This window comes from Trichinella spiralis (genome assembly GCF_000181795.1).
Source record: "Trichinella spiralis strain ISS 195 chromosome Unknown Scfld2, whole genome shotgun sequence".
Classification (NCBI taxonomy): Eukaryota; Metazoa; Nematoda; class Enoplea; order Trichinellida; family Trichinellidae; genus Trichinella; species Trichinella spiralis.
In genome coordinates, this window is record NW_003526941.1 from 3059063 (window position 1) to 3081983 (window position 22921).

General features: G+C 32.8%; 7 protein-coding genes across 7 annotated transcripts; 3 read left to right on the forward strand and 4 right to left on the reverse strand.

Annotated features, from left to right (window-relative positions):
- Positions 1–1067: 1067 nt before the first annotated feature.
- On the reverse strand, positions 1068–6911 carry Tsp_03160 (ABC1 family protein). Its single transcript, XM_003379454.1, has 17 exons — positions 6786–6911; positions 6456–6605; positions 6104–6241; positions 5898–6053; positions 5586–5744; positions 5395–5511; positions 5059–5205; positions 4808–5005; positions 4475–4756; positions 3160–3990; positions 2943–3074; positions 2738–2848; positions 2506–2639; positions 2273–2422; positions 2088–2187; positions 1608–1963; positions 1068–1077 (listed from the first exon to the last, which is right to left on the reverse strand). Exons 1-17 carry the CDS (start codon positions 6909–6911, stop codon positions 1068–1070), a joined length of 3297 nt encoding a protein of 1098 aa, XP_003379502.1.
- Positions 6912–8242: 1331 nt separating this feature from the next.
- Positions 8243–9463, reverse strand: Tsp_03161 (calreticulin family protein). The gene has a single exon (XM_003379455.1). It carries the CDS (start codon positions 9461–9463, stop codon positions 8243–8245), a length of 1221 nt encoding a protein of 406 aa, XP_003379503.1.
- A 1317-nt stretch (positions 9464–10780) lies between these two features.
- Tsp_03162 (palmitoyltransferase ZDHHC18) lies at positions 10781–11755 on the forward strand. Its single transcript, XM_003379456.1, has one exon. The coding sequence runs from the start codon at positions 10781–10783 to the stop codon at positions 11753–11755; it is 975 nt and encodes a 324-aa protein (XP_003379504.1).
- Positions 11756–12516: 761 nt separating this feature from the next.
- On the forward strand, positions 12517–13008 carry Tsp_03163 (conserved hypothetical protein). Its single transcript, XM_003379457.1, has one exon. It carries the CDS (start codon positions 12517–12519, stop codon positions 13006–13008), a length of 492 nt encoding a protein of 163 aa, XP_003379505.1.
- A 328-nt stretch (positions 13009–13336) lies between these two features.
- Tsp_03164 (putative MSP domain protein) lies at positions 13337–19073 on the reverse strand. Its single transcript, XM_003379458.1, has 8 exons — positions 19036–19073; positions 17673–17772; positions 15957–16508; positions 15253–15508; positions 14990–15093; positions 14597–14908; positions 14259–14535; positions 13337–13848 (listed from the first exon to the last, which is right to left on the reverse strand). Exons 1-8 carry the CDS (start codon positions 19071–19073, stop codon positions 13337–13339), a joined length of 2151 nt encoding a protein of 716 aa, XP_003379506.1.
- A 1849-nt stretch (positions 19074–20922) lies between these two features.
- Positions 20923–21633, forward strand: Tsp_03165 (placental protein 11). Its single transcript, XM_003379459.1, has 3 exons — positions 20923–20971; positions 21026–21249; positions 21403–21633. Exons 1-3 carry the CDS (start codon positions 20923–20925, stop codon positions 21631–21633), a joined length of 504 nt encoding a protein of 167 aa, XP_003379507.1.
- A 236-nt stretch (positions 21634–21869) lies between these two features.
- Tsp_03166 (conserved hypothetical protein) lies at positions 21870–22841 on the reverse strand. The gene is made up of 3 exons (XM_003379460.1): positions 22785–22841; positions 22573–22742; positions 21870–22509 (listed from the first exon to the last, which is right to left on the reverse strand). Exons 1-3 carry the CDS (start codon positions 22839–22841, stop codon positions 21870–21872), a joined length of 867 nt encoding a protein of 288 aa, XP_003379508.1.
- Positions 22842–22921: the final 80 nt, after the last annotated feature.

Consider the following 22921-nt stretch of genomic DNA (forward strand, 5'->3'; position numbering starts at 1 on the left):
AAATAAAAATTTAAGAAATAAAAATCACTCAACATATTAAAGCAGTTGTTGAACATGCAGATTCTGTTGCCAGAATACTGTATTAATTCAAATCTCAAACAAGTAGATTGATGTTCACCAAATGAAAACTACGGGATAGTTCGACCCTTTCGAATTATCCGCAACCGAAACTTGAAGAATTTGAATTTGAAGTTATTTAAAAAAAGAATCGCACATACCTTTTTTGTCGTAAGTTGTTCCGTTTTCAGCTTCATGTCTTCAAGTTTTTCGATAAGCAGCAAAATGTTGCAATTCATAAAGTAACAAAACTACCTGAAATTAAAAATTCAATTTAAAATAACAACAAAAACAACAACAACAATAATAATAATAATAATGGAATAAGTAGATGAAACAAATACAAGAATTACAAATTTTGAAATAGTGAAAAGCTTTTCAACAATCGTTGATTAATTTCCGTTCAACGCCGTCAAAATTCAGGCCAGTAAACAGCAAGCAACAATTATCAGTTACTGATCAGTGGTGACCTTTCAGACGACGCTGATTTGCATAAAAGTCAGATAGCCTAAGTGCGCAACAGAAATCGACTTCAAACGCCCACGCAAAGTATCAACTTGAAACGATCATTTCGCGTTTGTTTAATAATTTAATATTATTCTTTTTTAATGAAAAACAATTTTTCAACTTTTCATTTAGAACATGCATCATAATATGCAAGATAAGTTATTTTAAAGCGCATTAAATTGCTGCGAATTAATTCAGATGATAAATTTGGATAAAAGCAACAATTCAGCAAAACTTTACCTGATCAATTGTTGTTGCCATTTGAGTGACATTTTTCATTTCATATGAATTATGAAATTCAATAAATAGAAAGGGATGCTCTTGCTTGAAAATAAAACGAGAAGAAAACAAAAAATAATCGCACCATTTCACTTCAACACCGAAAGACACAATAATTTGAAAATGACAAGAGTGCGGTATTTATCGCCGCAAGAACTCGCTACACTTCTCTGATTGGTCTCTGTCAATTTGCAACAATTTAATTAGGCCATGGGCGGTAAATATTATAATAACCTGAAAATTTTTAATTAAATTCCATAAATAAAAATAAAAATTTTATTTTCAACTTATAAAATTTAATATAAATATTAAAATATTAAATAAAATTTATGAATTTTATTTTTATAAGGCTAATATACAAAAACTTGCAGGAAACAATTCAAATTCAGTTTTTGTTTTTTTATATGCATTCCTTTGTTTTGAAAAAGATCGATTTTGCAACTGTAAGCACTTGCAGCACATTTTATCACAAATGCAGATGCTATTAAACCCAAATTAACCTATAAAATTTCAATACGAACAAATTATAAAATGATTTTCAAGTATAAAATTATAACACTTAAAATATTCTTTTTACAATATTCAATACAGTACAATGAAAATCACTAATTACGATGCAGTGAAACGTTGATTTTATTTTTTTGTAGAATAATGAATTAATAAAAAGTCATAATGAACTGAGATTTAAAGTGTGTTCAAGTTTTTTTTAATTAAGAAAAAGCAAGTTTTGATTTCCTATTTAATTCCATTTTGTCTGTGTAGACTGCGATGCAGTTTCTGCATCGTCATTTTGTTGTCCGCCATAAAGAGTGCTTTCTGTGTCGAAGTCTTCATCCCAATCATCATTGGATGATTTTGTAATGCTTTCAATCGTTGAAACAGAATCTTTCGACTTTGTTCTGTTTAGATTCGTCACGGAACTATCACGTTTCGTCATTTTCTTCCTCTGCTCTAACTTTTCCACAGCGCGCATCACTGATCTCAGTGCAGAATCACTGTCATCCGTATTATCATCGTCGTCATCATTCAGAGTACGATTCCATTCATAAGCTGTTTTACTAATTCCGGCTTCTTTCAAAATTTCATTGAATCGATTTTCTAGTGACTGTTTCGCAATTAGCTGAAACAAATTAATCAATCAATAAGTCAATCAATTGCACCCATATTTATATAATTAAAAATAACATTCATTTAAATTATTTGATAAACACTACAAATACAACAGATTTACAAAAATTAATTACCGCTTTCTGTTGCTCCAATAAAGTTGGTCTGTTGTGGATACGATTTTTCAGGGCAGCTAGATTATCTTTGTACCACGTTTCAAAGGCAATTGAATCCAACCTGTCAAAATGCACTTTTAACTTTCACGTGTAAATTAATAAAACATTAATAATAAAAATTAAAAATTCATTAATAAAAAAGATACTTTAATTTCCGCTTCTTTTCCTCAGCTCGAAGCTTTTGTTGGATATTTTCATCTTCAACATACTGCTTTAGTTGCTTTTTCAATTTGCTCTTTATTTCACTGCTTTTATCGTTGTTTTGAATATCACGCACTGTCGCTTTCCTCCGTTCTCTAAAAAATAAATAAATAAGTAAGCAAACTTTTAATGCTTTATTTTCTTTTAATAACAACAGATTTGCATAAAACATACTCACTTGTTCATTTCGATTCTCATCAATGTCGTTTTATTAAACTGACTCGCCAGATCGACCTCCGGCTCTCTAGAAAGATATAACAAAGATCGACTTCTTCTAAGAGATTGGCAGTTTTTCTGTTCAGATTTCATTCCCTACAAGAACAATACACAAAAAAAACAATAAATTAAATATTGAAAATCAACAGAACAATTTTTATATTATTCAACATTTTATCAACAATTAGTATTACTGTATTTGCTTGGCAACGTGTCCGGCAGCAAGGATCCATTTTCAAAGCAAACGGTTCCACTTTGATTAGGTGAGCATTTTGAATTTTTCTTGTATTCAATTTTTCTTGTATCTAAAAAATTAAACAGAACAACTTCACAATCAACTAAGCAAAGAATGCTAACTATATAAATAAATCCTTTTATGCAATTCAGAGTGTCGCTTACTTGATTGTGAAGTTGTTTAAAATTAGGAACAGGAGCAGATTTTCGAGGATGAAACGTTGGCTCAACAGCGTAACAAAGTCTATGACGCTTTTGTAACTGCTCACGCCGATACCCTTTTTCATGTATAGTATCCTATGTGTTATTTCAAAATAAAGTACAGTACTATACAGTACAATAAATAGTACAGTAGCACATTTGTAATTATTTTTTCACCTACTTTGCTTTGAATGCTAGGATTCTCATTGTGGACAAAATGCTGTCGTTCATCAAAAAAATCATTTTTCTTATTACACAATGGTTGCTTGCTCATCTGCATGCAGCCAGTGATATGTGATGTGGAAATAGGTTTAACAGGTAAGGCTGAAAATTGAGGAGGACAGTTTGCCATTGCGGCTGATCGACATCGCCTTAAATGGATCTCATTACGTGCTTCACTGAGCTTGAAAGGCTGTACGGCAGTTTGAAGCAATTCATGACGATGTTGGAGTAAAAATTGCCGTCTACTTGACTCAGCTTGTGTCAGCTGTTCGTACAAAGGCAGATAAGTGGAAGCCGGCACTGGAGAAGCTTTGAATTCAGCTTTGGCAATGTGTTCCGCTTGTTTGCGATTTTTTTCCTCCAACAATGCTTCTGTAAAGCGATTTGCATACGTGGCCCGTATTGGCGCCATCTCGTCTCGGATGGTCATTTTGAATGGTTCCGGAACGGTAAATCGCTTTCCAGACGCTTTTTTCGACAGCAGTGGTCGACTCTTCGTTGTCGGTTTCTCATTTGCATGCACAGATGTCTCATCTTCGCTTGACCGCTGATTATACAAGCGCCGTAACAACTGCAACAACTTCGCCTGATTGTTGCGCATTGCTTCCAACTGAGCAACACCAAGACATTGTTCAGATCGGCTACGTTCCAGCATAAGCCCAAATCCACAATGCCCACTCTGAACAACACGAAAAACAACCACATCCACACCCACAGACGAACTGCTGCACTCTATGGCAAGCAAACAACGTTCGTTGTTCAAACTTGGCAACAAGCACAGCAGCCGTTTCTGAGGCAACGATTAAATCCATTCCCTATTGCCTAAGATCAATATTTCAATACAACGCTGCAAACTTTACACCGGTCAAGTCGCTGAACACAGCCAACATAAACACAGCACAGCACAACAACGCAGCCTAGCAAAGCAGTTGCCAGGCGAAGCGTACCATTTGCATCAGTCACAGGTGATCACTATTGATTGATTGTTAATATGTATAATATTGCAAAAAATTGATTACTCAAAATGTATTTAAAAAATAAATGATCTAAAAACTGCAAACATTAGTCATATTTTTTTACAAATCACACTAGAAAATAAGAAATAAGTTTTCGATACCAAGAAAGAAATAAACAAATAATGCACAACTTTTTACCATTCTATGATAAATAATGATTCAACTGGCTATTTTCGGTCTCGTAAAATTGTACGGAGAAAATGCTTGCACATATCGTTGAAAATTATAAACAACGTTATAAAAATAAAGGAACCAAACTGCCAACTGAAGCCGTACAATAGCTGTAGTCCAAGCTACCCAAACCAGACATCCTCTTGCCAAGTTGTCACTGCGTCGATAAGCATAATCGTAAATCGTATTCAGGCAATATTCAGTTGTATTCAAGTACGAATAAGCCTGCTTTTGGGTGCCAAGCTTGAATTCAATTGTACGCAAAAGATCGTTTGCTTTGAATACCATGATCATCTGCCTCGGCACACTGCTCAACACTTCAGCCATTTCTGGAATGTATGAAGCAGCATGCGCTTTGATATCATCATTCTAAATTCACCATAAAATGACAAAATATCAACTTCGGTCCTGAAAAATAACCTCTTCGGCTGTAAAGCCCGTATTTTTAATTCCTCGAATTATTGCTTTCCAACTGCGGGCAGTTACCATACAAGCAAACAGCGGATACAAGTCGCCCACGCCCAACGTCTTCGAACAACGTTCAATGCCAAGCCGATCCTTGCGCAGTATACTTAACCACAATCTGGCGTAGTTTAGGCGAAAATTTTCGTCTAATTTCTAACCAATTATGTTATCCTATATGCAAAATTCGAAGCAGATATAGCTCTTACTGTATATAGTCCATGATCAAGAAGAACAATCTCAGTCTGACCATTTGAATCTTTACGGACAAGAATATTGCCCGGATGTGGATCACAGTGCACATCACCGTGGACAAATATCATTTCACTGAATATTACACTAAGCTTCCTGCTCACCTGAAAGCATATAACAGTTAAAATAAAAATCGTATTAGCATAATAAAACAAATTGTGAAGAAATTCAAAAGATATTCAAACTAAAAAAAATTAAAACAATATAAATAATATAAAAACTAAAATTACATATATACGCCACTATAAGTACTCAAAAATTTACAATTTACACAAAAACATAAAAACACATACATCATAGGGTGATATACCGTGCGAATTTATATATTTCAAATCATTCACCAAACCACCTTCAAAATATTGCATGGTAAGTACACGGTCTGTAGACAAGTCCCACAAAATTTCGGGTATCTTTAACATTTAAATGAAAAAGAAAAATAATCATCGTAATCGTTGTCCATATTGTTCGTTGTAAACATATTTACTTTTAAAAATTTGAAATTTTCCAACAAACGTCGAATGCGATCAGCATTTTCTGCTTCTTCTTTGAAATTTAGCTCTCTAGGCAAATTTCGCTTTACCTCTTCTGCAAACCACATCAACTTGAATTCTGGAAACACTTTCGCAGCCGCATGCACTAACAACTAAAATAAGTAAAAACCAATTAAATAATAACAATAATAAATTATTTAAACACAGAATCAAAAATACACATTTTGCTAAAAAAATAAAAGAACATTCAAAAAACAGAAGGAATATTTAAATCCGATTTTAAATGTTTAAAAAACAAAGCTCACATTCATTGTAAAAATATCAACGGCACTGTTCTGTTTGACACGTCTGTGTTGGACTTTCAAAGCAACAGTTTGGCCATTTGAAAGTTTGGCTTTATGAACTTGAGCTAGCGAAGCAGAGCCAATTGGTTTAGGATCAATTTCAACAAAATTGTCAACCTAAATAAATTTTTTAATAAAATTACTGATCCGCCATTCAATGAAAATACTTTGTTTCCCAAATCTTCCAATAGCACTTGCTTAATGTCATCGAAAGAAGACAATGGAGCGTCTTTTAAAAGTGAAGACAGCGTTCGGATATATTCCATAGGTAGTAAGTAGTCTAGCGATGACAAATGTTGTCCAACCTAAAATATAATCATAAACACTGGGGCAAAAGATGAAGATACAATTCAATGAACAATAAACGTAATAATAAATACGCAGTGAAAATAAACTGCAAATAATTTAAAATCAACTAAAAAATACAAAAAAATTATAAACATATCATTCGTTACATACAACAGTTCCAGATAAATACATAAGATTATATAAGGGAAAACAAATTTTCGCAAATTTTACTTTGATGTAACAGCCTCCATTTTTATGAGCCAATTTTAGCATTCGATCAGCACTCCGCTGATGGACACCAGACATTTGTAATGCATAATCTTCAGCTTCAGAATTCGCTAAATTCATTGTCATCTTGTAGTCGATTGCAATCGATGCAACCTGTTTAAAATTAAAAGCTCTTCAGCGTATAAATTTTATCTTTCAGTAAAAACAATTCATAGGAAAGCGGAAATATTTTTTAAACAATTTTCCTTTACGATTTCAGTGTTATAAAATAATGCAAAAGTGGTAATATTTTAGTAGAGAAAAAGTAAAATCATACGTAAAAAATAAGTTTACCGTAGCCGCTGCACGGCCAATTCGCACAATACCAATGGATAATGGATCAAAATCATTTTTATATAAAGCATAACCAGTCGAGACAGCTACCACTGCCACAGCTGACCGCCAAATCAATCTCCTCATTTGCATATGCAATTACTAAGCATTTAATTATTCTCCCATATCGGTTTTTTAATAATTTTCAAGTACAATTATAAGTTACAGAACCATCCATTTCTTGTACACGTTTTTTTCAGATTTATGTGAGATATATCCATGTTACACCAAAAATAAATATTATTTTGGATGTGTTATTAAATACTCTATCAAAAAATCATTATTTCTTATTTTATATCAATAATAATGAAATGGAAAAAATTTTTTAATACAGAATGTCACAACTATCAACATTATTTACTTTTTGAAAGTACATTAGTTTTCTGAAATTTAATCAATGAAAATATTTTCAATTAATAATAAATAATGAATTTACATCAAAATAGTATTCATTATTTTTTTATTAAATGATGTTACCTGATTTTAGTTAACAATTTCAGATTACGGTATTTGTGAATAGAATATAATAATTAGTTTGTTATAAATATTGTAATTATTAAATATAGTTAAATGGTATAAATAATTATTATTAAGTATGAGTTGATAATACTCTTACATTATTAAATCATTATTATTTGAATAGATATGTGGTCCCAATATCATCCGTGAAACATAGAAAACAACCCATAAAATCTTAATAAATCTTTTTTTTATTTTTAATCTGCTTCAAAATGTAAGCGCTCTACGGTAAAATGTAATCTTGCAATAAATGCGCTGAAAAAGTGAAAACATCATAAAAAGAAGTCCAATCATGCCAGAATAATTTCAAATGTGCTCGACAACTTAAGTTAACAAAATTCAATATAACATAACTTGATAGCTGTTGTGTAAATTTAAAAGTATTTGAATTAGTTAACAGTACATGTTTGGAAATGTTAAGCATTGAATACAAAATTAATCAAACAAATGATAATGTCGACCTTCACTTTCACACTGACCTGCATTCAGAATTGACAGCACCTTCACCGACTTATTCTTTGCTGTTGTTTTAAACAAATATTCGAAAATTTACATATAAATAAGTTATTTCTCCTGATTAATTTAATGCATATGTATTATTAATTAGTAGTAAGGTTAATGTTATGTGCTACTACTAATGCCTGACGACATTTGAGTTTACTACACAATAATAACAATACTGAAAATATTGCAAAACGGTAAATTGGTAAAACTTTATTTTTTCTTTGATAAACGTTTCATGCTCATTATCATCAAACACAAGAAATCAATTAAAAATTAAGTATTTATTTTCATTTTTGAGGCAATACTATCTACCGGTAACAAAGTGAGATGTGCCAAAGTGAACAAAAACAAAACTGGCACACAATAAGTATAATACATTACGGTTATTACTATTATTAAAGTTCGTCGTCAGCATGTTTCATTTCTTCCGTTTCTTCAGCTTCTTCCTCTTCGTCACCACTTTTCTCACCCTCCTTTTTCTTTGCTATCTCTTCCATTTTCTTTCGTTCTTCTTCTTCCAACTCGTCGTGCATTTTTTGCTCTGCTAACTTGCTCTTACCATAAGTGTTTTCCACAAATTCCTTCGCATAATCAGGGTCATCTGTGATCAATATGTTGTCAAAAATCGTGCCTGATTTCACCTGCCACAAGTCGAAGCCAACTGCACCGATGTCTTTGAAAACATGCAAATTCGGATCGGCAACATAATCTGGATTCGGAATCTCCGGCGCAACCCAAATTCCTTTGAAGGCCGGATTTTTTATCTGTTTCGGACGCCATTCTCCTTTATACTCAGGATTTGGAATCATCGGCGGTTCCCATTCACCATCCATCTCTTCATCCCAGTCATCAGGCTTCTTCGCGTCCGGATCTGGAATATTTTCTGGCTTGTCCCAGTCGTCAGGCTTCGTATCCGTTTCGTCGTCAAGATATTCGCGTTCATCCCAGTCTTCTGGTTTCTTAGCTTCAGGATCTTTTATTTTCTTCGGCAACAAAAAGTCCCAATCATCTTCCAGATTACCGCTTTGGACTTTCTCATTGTCAATCAACACGCTGTATTCATTGTTAGGCTTCACGATCAACGTGTAGACGTGCGTCAGTTCATCGGTTTTGCAGGGAATTTCCTTTTTGAGCATCAAATTGCGGCCTTTGTAGTGAAAAATAACATGAACAAGTCTAGTCGATGTACCGCATATATCGGGTCCGAACATAACATAATACGGTGTTTCACCATGAAAATCTTCCAAATTAGCGTTCTCTGGCAATAACTTGATATAACCACCTCCGCAATCAATCTTCTGTTCATGCTTTACACTGAATGAAAGCACCAAAGCCTTATCACTGGTGTCCAACTTCTTATCCATTTTACGAGACAATTCATAAAATCGGGCGTCCTGGGATGTCTGAATACCTTTATCTGCCTCAGCGTCACCGTAAAACTTTCCCGCAGACAACTTGAACTTTCCATAATCATCTTTGTGTTTAGACAGAATCCAACGACTCTCCCACGCATCACCATCTTCGAACGTTTCTTTCAAATAAACCTCGGCCTCGGCTCTCTTTCCACAGTGAGTCAAGAAAACGAACAACGCAAAAGAGAAAACAATCCACTTCATGATGGGAAGCAGAAAAACAATCAGAAACAAAGAGGACAGCAAACGAACCACGACCAGCACAAACACGACTAACAGAATGAACCCGTTCAACCACAACCAACCCGGGCAGCGGAAAAACTGATACGTATACAAATCTTATTGGTTGCATTGCGTGCTCGATGTTGATTGGTGGAAAATAAAAATTACCCAATAGTTTTATGACAAATAATATCTCTGGTAAAGAAAATCAAGTAGGCTATCATATTCTACAGTACACTAAATCAAATAAAAATACTTATACAAACATAAAAATAAATGGAATGAAAAAATAAGCTTAAATAAATATTTTAAAATCGAATATGTATTACATTATAAATTAAAAAAACAATTTAATGCTAACAGATTATGATAACAATTTTTATACAATAAAACTTTTTACACAAAAGATAAATGATAATATGGAAATGAAATTGCACTGTAAAATATGTATCCCTGACGCAAATCAAAATTCTGCTAAGTAAAATAGCTTAGATTAACCAAATTAGAACTTTGACGAAAAAACAAACTTGATTTTCAAAAAATTTTTAATAACAACAGTAAATATCATAAATACAACATTTTATTTTCATGAATAAAAATCCCTTATCTATATGCAGAAATAATTGTTTTCAAGCTTAACAGTGGAGAGCATTCAGGTATAAGAGTTACCGGCGACGAAGAATTTAAAATGAGACCAAGTAGCAAAATATCGATTGTTTTTCAACAATAAAAAAGTATTTTTAATAGTGAAAGCGTCAAACGATTTTTAGCATTCAATCATTACTGAATGGAGCAATAAAATTTCAGAATTTACGTCAATTTATTCAATTAAACAGAAGCGCCATTAATATAAAAGTAAGCCGAGGTGAAAAATAATAAATGGAATGATATACTTTTTGAGCCACTTTCGAAATCAGAAAAATAATAAGAAAATTAATTTTTGTAAAATGAACTGAAAACAGAAACCATCAACTCAAATAAACTAAAAATTTCAGAAAGAAAATCACGATGCCTCGAAAGGCAAAACAGGAAGAAAATAATTCAACATAGTGTATCTCTACAACTGCAAATATTCTCCTTTCCGTCCTCCTAGTAAATGTGAAACCGCCTAAATTATAACATATTTTTGATGTTACAATATTCCAAATCAATTTCTCTTTCATTGCTATTAACCACCAGTTGTTTACGTATAATTTTAAATTCCATATGCTTTAAAGTGGAAACAGTTTAAACATTTACATTAACCCTATTGATAATATTAAAACGTTTTCATTTAAAAGTTGTATTCTCTAGCAAACAATGATACTGTCGAGTGATCCTCTGCCGTATTGGAAATTACATCGTGGTAATAACCGATTTTTTTTCAATGGGAAGTGCACGATTTCTTGGAATATCGTACCATTTCTGCTCACTTTTTTTCTTACATGTACTACAATTATTGCTTCCTTCGTATATGACGTTCCTTTCATTTACGAAAAGATGGGTATCGCCTTTCCATTTTGTAATGCTGCCCTTAGTCTGCTGGTCATAGCTTCTTTGTGTAAAACAACGTTTACTGATCCAGGAATCATTCCAAGAGCAACACCAGCAGAATTGACTGATGAAGAACAATTTGATGAAAAGTACGGCATGCAAATGAAAATTCCATCACCCATAATGCATCAATTTTTAAATCATCAAGTGACTGTAAAATTCTGCACAACTTGCAAAATCTTTCGTCCCCCACGCAGCGCCCATTGTGCTATCTGTAATAACTGCGTTGATTGTTTTGACCACCACTGTCCATGGATCTCTTCTTGCATTGGAAGGCGTAATTACAGAGATTTTTTCATATATATAACTTCCTTAACATTGCTAACTTGTAGTATTTTCATATGTTCCGTCTATCACATAGTTAACTGTACTAAAAATCAAACAACAAGTGAATTTTTCATGAAAAATCCAGGAACTTCCCTTACTTTATCTCTGCCTGCAATAGTTCTGCTGCCTCTTTCTATACTTCTTGCTTACCACATCTTCTTGTCATGGCATAATCTCACAACTCGTGAACAAGTAAAATATTTTCCTTTAAAAAAAAAGGAACGAAATCTGGTCAACTCCACAAATCCATACTCAAAAAAAAGCGGATTCGCTAACATCGTATACATCTTTTTCTCTCCACGTACCCCAAGCATGATGACTAAAAATACGAATACCGTTTCCGTGATAGATTTTTCAAAGCTTCCAGCTATCCCACCAGCATCGCAATGTCGTGAAAATAACTTCAAAGTGTAAAACAACATAATAAGCCCTGTTGTAATAAACACTTACTGTATCATATTTCCCACAGGATAAATAAACGGTACAACATTTTTTTATATGTAAAACATTTTATTGTTGTTGTAAATGGCTACAGTCTTTTTCTTTGAAGACTTTTCAACGTAAACTAAAATTACAGATTCCGTTTTTTACAGTAATACTTTGAAAATTTGATCTCAAAATAATGGCAACCTGTGGTCTTTTTCAATTTATTTGCCTTTATTATGTGTTATAAAATATTGAAAAATAAAACATATTTATTAAATAAATTCAATATTCTTATTTTTTAATCGTAAAAGAATTTCCATTACATGCATTTGCTCTTATTATGTATTTTATGACATACAAATATTTGTTATGCCAAAACTATTGTTAGCATTAGCAATCAGACATTTAAAATACTGTTAGTTAATAAGCAATAAGTAAATTTTTTATTTTAAATGCTCAAAAAGAATTAGAATGAAGCACAGAAAAACACCCAGACGTTACGCCGAAAATTAATAACATTTCATATTTAAAAGTATTGTAATATATTTAATATTATTGAAATAATATATTGTAAATATTATTGTTACTAATTTTATAACTTAGTGTTTACATTTTGAACCTGCCTTATAAGTTTCACTGTAATTTCTTTATTACCGTAATATTATTTTGATACGTGTCGAATCCCGATAAATCATTTTTTTGAACATACTTGCACATTATACGGTCGGTGTTTGTCATTGTCATACAGAATGTCCTTGACGTTTTTCAAAAACTTTTTGGGTATACACTGTACGGATTTTGAAATGCTTCAGGTTCCAAATCCTAAGATTGAACTGATAATACATGTTACGATGAAAGCCATTGAGGCCGGTGTTTTGATCGGATCGCTGCTGTTTCCGCTGGATGATGCCTTTAAGAACGATGGCGGCAATTGGGCAGAAATTCAACGATCATTTGTTCGTGGTGGCATCGCTGGAGGAGCGGCGGGGCTATTGTTTGGTCCTATTTTAGGCTTCATCAGGGCATCTCGGCTTAGTGACGCAGAAGTTTTCGACCGAAGCTATCGCCTTCGTTTTAATACGTTCCAGCTTAATCTCGACAGGGCATTTTTATTAGCATCAGCATTTGGCTCTCAAATAAATGGTCCGACTGGAGCTGTGGTTGGTGCAGATTTAGCCCTGTTAACCGGCCTTCTCACATATCTTAGCAAACCTCGCAAGAATTTGCTGTCCGTAATGTAAATATTTCATTTCTTTCATCCCATTTTCCAAGTCAGATCAATATTTATTATGAGTTTTATTTATCAGTTTACTTTGTCGTCATTATATGTATAATAAAGTAATTTTTATTGAAAATTAAAAAATAAATCACTTGTTTTAAAATAATTGTTTCGTTTCAAAATATACAGTAAAGTACCAAACTGGGTTACCAAACATAAAGAGCAACATTACCAGCAAACGATAAAATGTAATTGAAAAGTAGAAAGTGCAGCGTATGAAAATTAAATTATAAAAACAGTAATGTAATAAAATGAAACAAATTTGAAGGATGTCATTCCACTTATTGTGGTTAATCATCGTCCCTGTCGTCATATACTGCTTCAACAGATTTCGGATAAAGATGGCCTGCTTCGTTCAAATAAGTTATACGAATAACTTTGCGCTCCGCAGCCATCACCTTCACTACAGGCTTTTTCCACATATCTCTTGGCCTTGTGCTTGTCGAATAATTTTTCGGCAGCGCTACACAATGCAGCGTACAGCGGTCGGTAAATGGTGGTATTCCAGATATCGGCAGGAACTCGACTGCGAAAATTTCACCATCACCGGGTTTAATGTAGCCATACACAGGATTGATCTGTATGCCATCGGGACGATTCGTGCGAAACTTGTACAGAATGGGAAAATCCGAGTGGTTGAAAGCATTTACTTCAATTATCTTTATGTTGTCATATGGTGCTTGAAGAATAATTTCCTCTTTCGGATTTATTTCCACACTTTGTGCAGCTCTCTTCAGTTTTTCCTTCTTTAAATGCATACCGAAGCGAACAGTATGGCGTACAGAACAAGAACAAAATGAAACTGAATTTACGAGCGCACATATATATTACTTTTTTTTCATTTTAAAGTTTGCTTTTTAAAGTTTTCATTTGTTTAAACTGTGTATTGTCTAAACTTTAATCTTTTTTAGAATTTTAACCTATTTTTCTAAATATTTTATAATATGTTCATTTCATATCGCTAAACAAATAAATATTCTTTATTTCTCTTGTAAAAGAATGTTTTACAGCAAAAAGAGCATTCAGCTTTTATTGTATTAATCTGTCATTTTATTTTTACTTTTATAATAATGTTTGATTGTTCACATTTTCAAGCATCTAAATCATCATTAAATCAATAAATCATAATCAGTTTAATTGTCTTCGTTATTCTTTGTAATATAATCAAAAATTATCGACCAGAACCAAAAAGTAAATTCGTAGTTGAATTACCGAACAAAGCGTTCATGTGTCGCTTGTTTAAACTAACGGAATAATTTTCTGGTGCCGGACCAGGAGGGCCGTCAACGGTCTTTGCTGGAGGCAGAGGATGAATTTTACGTCCACAGTATCCGTCCTTTCGATGCCAAAGACCGCTTCCTTGACGAATGCCCATGCGACGCTTCATATTCATGCTACCCCAGTGCTCCTTATTTCTGTTAACATTCGACAACCGCCCCACAGTTGCCATACACTCGGGTAGAATGCGTAATTCATGCTTGTTCGGCAGCTGAATAATAAATTATACACATTACATGTATATTTCTTTAAAAGAAATAAATACTGCATACCAAAATGACTACACGATTGTCCACTCGCTTCTGTATAATCACTGACGTGCCAGCATTCTTGGCAAGAATCCTTTCGTCAGGGCATCCGGGATAGAGCTCGACACTGTTGACGACAGTGCCAGGAACTAGAGCGCCAACTGGCCATGAATCACCTTCTTCAGCTTTGATTAAAATTCTAGGCAAATGACAGCTAGTCTTGATTACATCGCCGGCTTTCATATTCTCTGTAGCGAGTATCCAACGGCGACCTCGAGTACCAGCCACTAGCGCGATAAATGCAGTTTGAATTCCATCTCGCCGAACTTCAATAACCTGAAACTAACTCATGAAATTAATCCACAATGAAAAATAAAACTTTCAGAATTATTTCATTCATTTTGAATTTCCTTTTACCTTTTCCTCATAAACTGTACCATCTGTTGGTCCGATTCGACGGAAACTTATCCACAACCAGTCGAATTTATAACCTCCACCAACCCTCTGATTCACTTTTTTGCCTACAGAATCAAGAATCGATCGATAATATTCAATTTGATTTCACGAAATCGATATAAAAATTTATTATTACGCTTTTAACAAATGATATTTTAAAAGAACAATTAAACCATAACAGTGAAAACAAAATTGCATGAAAATCAAACGTGCTAAAAAAATACCTGTTTCTGGATTTCTACCGCCTAGGCGACGTATCTTAATTGGTTTATGTGTGTAAGGCATACATTTCAATGGCGTTAAGTCAAACTTATACTGAATGTTTGGGCCCGGCTTAGGCAGGAAACGACGATTAGTAATAATCAGTGATGGTGGACGCAGAACCTTTTGAGTTTTGGAAGAAAGAGCGTGCATGCATCGTAATGAAACCTGACAAAGCGATCGCCCCAAGAAAGTAGCAATCATAACTGCACCGCAGAACTAAACGAATATATTATGCAAATAAAATAAAAAAGATACACAAAACAAAAAAAATAAATAATTACTGAGAAATTTTAGAACAGCATTAACAAATAACTTTGTCATACTATCAGCATTACAGTCATACACCGTTAAAAATCATACTTGATTGTTAATGTAATACAGTATGAATTAAGATAGAAAAACCTTAAATCTTAATAAATATTAACAAGTTATAAACATGCGATTCCAGCACTTAACTATTTGAGTCTGATTGATAGACAAATAAGCTGAAAATGAATAAAATTTTATCAAATATCAATCGAATAAAAGTTAACATAAAAGTTGGCAAAAGCAACCAAGTACAACATTAACTGGGATAAATAGTCACTCTTCTAATTTAATGAAAATCGCTGTAATGGGGTGGGAAATCATTCTCTCCTTGGCAGCAAAAATTTTCACCGCTAACAAAGTATTGAATACATGTTGCATAAAACGCTTCACCAAAAGACGAAGTATTTGATAATGGTAACTCTTTGGCTAACTGACTTGCGTTCAAAAGATATCTGAAAGTGGTTAAATTTTCATTTTCTTCAACAATAGAGTCACTCATAACTTTAAAGCTATTGCCGAAAAAAACCAAATTCAAAAATGTACTGTGTCGATTTGCATACAACACATTGTTGTAAAGCTCTCTTTCACAGTGAGGCATGTAAAAAAGAGTCGGAACCGATGCAAGGCGCAGGCCACGTTCATTTTCTGCTATTAACGTCCACCCTTTCGAAACCAAAATATTCTTTTCCACGTCACTGAAGATCGGATCAAATATCCACTTCTTTCCGCTGAACATGGCATTCTCGCACAGCAATTCTAAAAGAACCAATTGGCAAAGTGCATCCTTACATTCATAAAAAGCACCAAGACCGTAACAGACAACATCAACGGAAGAGATAGACAACTGCGGCAGCTTATCATGCATGGCAATAATGAGAGAAGAGAGAACATTTTCGAAAAGACCAGTCTGTAATAATTTATTTTTGTAACGTTCATATTGAACGCGCCAATAACAATTTTCATCATCTTCTGCGATGGATTTACGTTTCTTTCTTTTCTTCATTCCATTTATACGCCGGTCAATAAAGCCATTTTCATCGACTTCCACATTCATCATGTATGCTTTTTCATTATAATTTTAAGCAACCTGAAAATGCAAAATGCCATCAGATGATAAATACTTTAGTAAAGTCATGAATAAACTTTCACTGATTGTTTTTAGTTTAAATTTATATATCAAATTACTCCGATTTCAGTTAAAATTCATGCGTAAGTTCAAGCTACACTCATATATTAAAATACTGTAGCTTTCAAACTGAAAATATTTATTGAAAGCTCACATTTTCAATGAAATAAAAGTATTCATATTTCATAATCGACTAATGCTAAGTTCTAAATAACCGTAGACTGCGCAGAATATATAATCTTTTCTAATAAACTACAGTATACTCTGCCCATTCGTGTACGTTACTACCGTTTCACCATTTTTTGATTAGCAAACAATTAGGAAAAACAAATTTTGTTTTGCAAATTTTATTAAATTTTTTATTTATTTACGTATTTAATTTAGTAATATTAACAAGCTATTAAATTAACAGTTGAGTTGATTAGCAGTTAATAGTCAGCGTTTAGTATGTCGAACATTTTATACTGTGAATGTGTACAGTGAACTGAAAAAGTTTCCTTTGAATTACGGTAAACGATTAGGTTCAAACGTTTTCGACATTAAATTTAATATTGAAATGAAAATACTTCAGTTTCATTAATTACAATTCTTCTGATCAAAATTCAAATTAGCGTTTTTAATATCAGCGTAATAACCTTTTTTTGTGTAACCCCAGAGATGGCAGTGACTCAGTAATCAAAAAAGAACTATATATACTTGTTTAAATTTTTAGTCACTGATTGTTAATTTTTATTTCTCAAAATAAAATACATCAAATGCAAACCCCGGTTGAAGCGCTGAAAACTTAATCGGTTGATCTGTTGTCTATTAAAATGACAGTTTTTGATGGAGTTCCATCGCTAGTAAACAACATATATCTGTAATTATATTTTCCATTTTCATCCTATCAAAAATGAAAAGAATTACAGTGTCATCTATTTGGAGAATGATGTAAAAAAAATTTACCTGCTGCATCTCAAGGAGAACAGTGCCTTTAGCGATGCTACCTTCGACGTAAAATTTCATCCTCAAGTAATTTTTGCCATCTTTTTCATATTCAAGATGACTAAAAATCAAATCAATTTAATAGGACAAGTATATTAAACATTTCTTTTCAAATATACTCCACATGTCGGCGTCGTCCTCTTCTTGTTATGGGTCCGCCATATGCTTTGATCGGATTGCCAAGTATAAGTTCAACCTCAACAAAAATGAAGAAAAGGATAAGCAAAATGTTAGCATAAAATAAACTTTCTCAAACTTCTGGATGAGCTTTGACCAATTTAAAAGCGTTCGAATAAATTTTACTTGGCCTTTGATTTGAAAAAAGTTCCGAAACTATACAATAAACAATCACACCAGTGACAGCCACACAAGCAACAACGATGCTGAAATAACCAAAATCTTTGCTCGCTTGAGTAACTAAAATTAAAAACATAAAATAATTGTTAAAAATCAATTTATTTACTTCGACAATAATTCTACTTTTCTGTACTGTAGTAGCAGGAGCTTTTGCATCATCGGTCAGCAAACGATTGATAACAGTGGAATCAGGGCTTTGAGTTTCGTTGCATTTGTCCAATGATTTGTCTTTCGAATTTGTACTGGAATTTCTCCCTGACAAACACATCCCAACTCTAACATTGCCAATGACGTATGGACGATGATGACGTAAAATTAAAATTGAATTTGGAGAACTACAGACTTGTCTGAAAAGTACAGCAGCATGACGATAGCATATCGCCGATCGAGAGCATCTTTTGAAAAACTCCATTCCAACAAGCATCTGCTGTGAATGAGATGGAAGAATTTTGTAAAATAAATAATATGCTTTAATTAATCAAACAAACATATCAACTACATACAAAAAGCACACGCGACAACCTTCGCCCTGGCAAAAGTAACAAGGAATTAAAATATAAGTTTAATAAGATATGAAGTAATTTAAGTATAATACGAATGATAAAAATAAAATCAACAATAATTGATAGCAATCAGCAAAGATATCACATAAATGGTATAGCTTCAAATTTTCATTTAGCTACAGAATCATAAGGTGATGGTGCAGATGGAAGGTCAAGTTAATCACCAAGAACCTAACTGCCAGTCAGAGAACAGGTTTTCACATCTTTCGCCTCGAAAGCATACTTTTGCAAATGCAGATAATCTGCTTTGCTAAGACAAAACTAAAATAAAAACAAACAAGCAAACAGCATTTCAATTCTGGTCGAAAACCAAATGCAGAAACGCATACTTCACAACGTGATTGACCACTGGGGCGAAATTACTTAATAATCGCAAAATATTTTACAATTTCAAAGATACTAACTACATAATTATATACTGCATTAGAATACTGACGTTCATGTTCTAAACATATAGAATTTTGAAAAAAAGTGAAATTTTCATAACTTTACTAACTGAAAATAATTCATGCGAAGGATGTGTATTTGAAGGAATTTTAACTTCAGCAATTGTCATTATCACAATGTTGAATACCTGACCATCAGGTTGAATTGATCGTTGGCATGAATTTAAAAGAGCAGTAGTGAAAATAAATCTAGAACTGTCACATCATTTAAAAAATAAAATTATTACATTTTAAAAAGTTTTTGAAAATGTTAACCCTTTACTAACAACGCAAAAACAAGCCTACTAAAAAAATAAATGATATTTTTCACGAAAGGATGGCTGTAGTTTGAAACGAGCAAAGTACATGTTTAAATAAAAATTTAAATATTTATCGAACTTGAATGGACAACAATTATTCAAGAACACTATATACTATTACAGTAAGTTATGATTCAAGTTCAACTGGAAATACAAAAAGTGAATAAAGTTTGCTTGAAATACCAAAAAACTTTTCTTAAATCAGATCAGAAGTTATTGAATTATGAAAAAAATATTTAGGACAAACTTTCAGTTCTTTTATCTTTATAGATTCATGATAAATCTTTATACTTCATATGCACAATATGCAGCAATTATTGACTTAAACACTTGACAATCAATAGGTATATACCGTAAAATAGGTGTGAAATTGATTGTGATGGGCGTGGCATTTTTAGGTGATACGGCCTGTACGTCCAATAGTGAATGACCAATAAGAAGATGCTGTAAAAATTGTTCCCGTAATTGAACAACCCATATTGATTAAAAAAAATAACATTTTATAATAAACTGAGAAAACAATATATAATTTTCAACCATTTCATAATTTAAATTATTGTGACGATTTTAAATAACAACTTAAACTCTTTTGTCATTTGTTTTTTTGTCACACAACTTGAGTTTTTAATATTCTTCATTAAATATTTTATTTTTTTGCTAACCTATAAAATAAGTTTCAGATTATCAGTTGAAAAGTTGTTATTTTATTTCATTTATAGATATGATCTGACTTGTTTGTTCTCGATTCACATATACAAGAACAAACTGTGTGACAGGGGAAATGAAGAAACAGAATGACAATTAACTTTGTGTGCAGGTCAGCTTATAGTATAAATTCTTGATAACTTTGGAAATCAGTGCTATTATCTGTTAGCCTTATCACTTATGAGTATATTTGTTCAGTGGAAGAAAGGTAAAATAAGAAGAATTTTCTAGTACGTCACAGTTTTCAAATGCCGTTCTAAAATGTTAATTAAAAAATCTTTCTGGTTTTTTGTGTTTACATCCATCATAGTATTATCCACATTTGCTTTGACTTTACGTCCATCTGAAAGGAAAGAAGAACCGGAAGACGATGGTTATGATAAGCAAGACACAGGCAAACTGTTTTTGCAAGAAGAAAAAGCGAACAATTGATGAATTAATTGTAAATTATTTTTTTGCAGCAATTTTGAAATTTCAAAAGACTATTAATGATGAAGAAATTAAAATTTTGGTCAATCGAATGAGAGAAGCGGATGAAAATCGTGCCAAAGATGACGATTACAAATTAAATTATCAGCAAAGAACAACACCACACGAAGAAGAAGATCTTGCACCATTGCCGTAATGCTAATTTTTCTAAACATACACTATCATAATGTTCAAACTGTGTGTGGGAATGAAAACTTTTAGATTATTTACTTGGGTGAATGAACAGTTATTAAATAGATCTACATATCGGGCGTATTTGGATTTAGTTCCTTTATTTCATCCGGAAGTATCGATTGATGAAGACTGGAATGCGGAAGAAAAGAAAAAAATATATGCTTTTCTCGATGAAATTATGCATACAAAAGTGTTCAATTTGATGTGGGAATTTTTATTGGAGAAAAGTATTCTGCATAAAAGAGAAATTTTATTTATAAAATCAAACCGATTTATTGCAGAATTGGTACCGGAAGATAAGTTCCAATTTAAAAATTTGCTTTTTACACAATGGTTTGGATTGTACACGCGAAGCCATGGTCATTTGGGCAGCAGTGGATTTGAGCATGTGTTCATCGGAGAATGGAGAAAGCACGTCGTCGAAGGCCAGCATTATTGGTTACGATTCTATTCTTTAGAAAAGCAAGGACATATCAACTACAAAGGATGGCTGTTGCATGACAAAGTAAGAAAATATCTTCTCATGTGCACTTGATTATTTGTAAATACAGTAATACTTTAAGTAAAATTCTAATGAAAGTTAAAGAGGTACTTAAAAAGTGTTGTAAGAAAATATTGTTCACGTGTTCATTTAAAAGTCTTACGCTTTTACGTTTAGAACGTAGCTGCGACCATTCATTATGACTGGCGTTCTCATCATAAAGAAATTGGTGGCTTTTTGATCGGCTCAAGCCCTGAATTTGACTTTTCCCTTTTCACGCTGTGCTTTAACGCAAAGCGCGGTCAAAATGCTTGCAAAGTGCTCATTGACGAATTTCCAATACATGTAACTTCATTCAGAGTTGAACATAAACCATTTATAGGTACGTCATATCCAGTTTTAATTTAAATTATTCAAACTTTCAAAACGACTCGAAAATGTCATAAGTAAAAATTTCATAAGATGCTTTATTATCTTTATTATTCCTCAACTCTAACTTGATATAACTCTTCTCAGCTTTTCTGCTATATGGCAAGTAATCATTTTTGAATAACGAAGTAAAATTTACGTGGAATATGAAATGTGATAAAATAAGACAACTTGAAAAACAATAATATCAACAACATGTCTACATATGTTGTACATTACATTCCAATAGTAGTAGTTTGCATTGATTGTTGACGCTGTAAATAACCAATCCACATTTCTCGTATGCCAACCATGATCATGATAACATTTTTCACAATAAATATCGTACCATCACTCATGCTATTCGTATTCGATGCCCATAGATGCGCTCGAATTACCAAATATGGCAAATTGACAGTTAGAAAATACAATAAAGAATACAACTGTTCATAAGGCAGTGGCAACCAACGTGGCAATTCAATGTTGAAACGCAGCTTAGATAACGCAAATGTTGGTAAAATGAAATTGAAACAAGCCAAAACTAAAATCACAACTTGCAACGTGAGACTATTGTAGACGTCTTCATGAATTCGAGGGTCAAGGAGAAATTTCAAGAAAACAACGCTGTCAATGATATCCAAAGTAACACTACTGGCCAAATAACTTATATATGCCTGTCGACGACTCCTTGGATCATTGAAGTGATGACTGAATACGAGAAGCAGGAATACCAAAGCAGAAAATGTTAGCGTCAATTCGAGGACCGAAGGGCCGAAAACTTCTGCCTTCGACAAATGAGAAACAACAAGACGAAATATAATGCAGATCTTTATAATGAGAGCGAGCGAATAGCTTATCCAACAAATGAAAGCATATCTACAATGAAAACACATCATTAAAGTTCAACTAATTAATATAAACTGAGCTCGATTCTGTTACTTTATATTTGAATCAGTTGCACAGAATTTCTTGCTGCATTCTGTTCGAAACTGTACAGCAATTCTTAGAATCCAAGCAAAAACTACGCATACTGCAAAGTCGACAATGCTCAACAATATCCATAAATTATTGTTTAAGTAATGGACGATATAGTAATTCAAAACAGAAAACTGCAAAACTACAGTTAATAAACATAAGCAAAAGGACAATACTTCCAATTGCAACTGAACTTTCGTACGAGAAGACACTACGTGAACTTCAGCTTCCATATTTTGTATACATATATTTCGCCTTTTTTAATTAAACAGTAAAAAAGGAGAATGGTGCTTTACAAGCAGGGCGGAAGATC

Bases quoted from the DNA above. Each gene is read 5' to 3' on its own strand.
- Tsp_03164 (XM_003379458.1), bottom strand. From the start codon at position 19,073: ATGAACGTCAGTATTCTAATGCAGTATATAATTATGTA. The intron at 14,909-14,989 runs GTAAAAGGAAAT...AGTTAGTTTCAG, and splicing joins GTACAGTTTATGAGGAAAAG to GTTATTGAAGTTCGGCGAGA. The intron at 13,849-14,258 runs GTAATTCAACTA...TCGTAAATTCAG, and splicing joins ACACATGAACGCTTTGTTCG to TTTCATTTTGTTCTTGTTCT.
- Tsp_03160 (XM_003379454.1), bottom strand. From the start codon at position 6,911: ATGAGGAGATTGATTTGGCGGTCAGCTGTGGCAGTGGTAGCTGTCTCG. The intron at 6,054-6,103 runs GTATTTTCATTG...AAATTTATTTAG, and splicing joins TGGAAGATTTGGGAAACAAA to GTTGACAATTTTGTTGAAAT. The intron at 2,423-2,505 runs GTGAGTATGTTT...TTTATTTTTTAG, and splicing joins ATGAGAATCGAAATGAACAA to AGAACGGAGGAAAGCGACAG.
- Tsp_03165 (XM_003379459.1), top strand. From the start codon at position 20,923: ATGCATACAAAAGTGTTCAATTTGATGTGGGAATTTTTATTGGAGAAA. The intron at 20,972-21,025 runs GTATTCTGCATA...GATTTATTGCAG, and splicing joins GGAATTTTTATTGGAGAAAA to AATTGGTACCGGAAGATAAG. The intron at 21,250-21,402 runs GTAAGAAAATAT...TTTTACGTTTAG, and splicing joins GATGGCTGTTGCATGACAAA to AACGTAGCTGCGACCATTCA.
- Tsp_03166 (XM_003379460.1), bottom strand. From the start codon at position 22,841: ATGGAAGCTGAAGTTCACGTAGTGTCTTCTCGTACGAAAGTTCAGTTG. The intron at 22,743-22,784 runs GTATTGTCCTTT...GTAGTTTTGCAG, and splicing joins AAGTTCAGTTGCAATTGGAA to TTTTCTGTTTTGAATTACTA. The intron at 22,510-22,572 runs GTAACAGAATCG...TTTTCATTGTAG, and splicing joins GCAACTGATTCAAATATAAA to ATATGCTTTCATTTGTTGGA.
- Tsp_03161 (XM_003379455.1), bottom strand. From the start codon at position 9,463: ATGAAGTGGATTGTTTTCTCTTTTGCGTTGTTCGTTTTCTTGACTCAC.
- Tsp_03163 (XM_003379457.1), top strand. From the start codon at position 12,517: ATGTCCTTGACGTTTTTCAAAAACTTTTTGGGTATACACTGTACGGAT.
- Tsp_03162 (XM_003379456.1), top strand. From the start codon at position 10,781: ATGATACTGTCGAGTGATCCTCTGCCGTATTGGAAATTACATCGTGGT.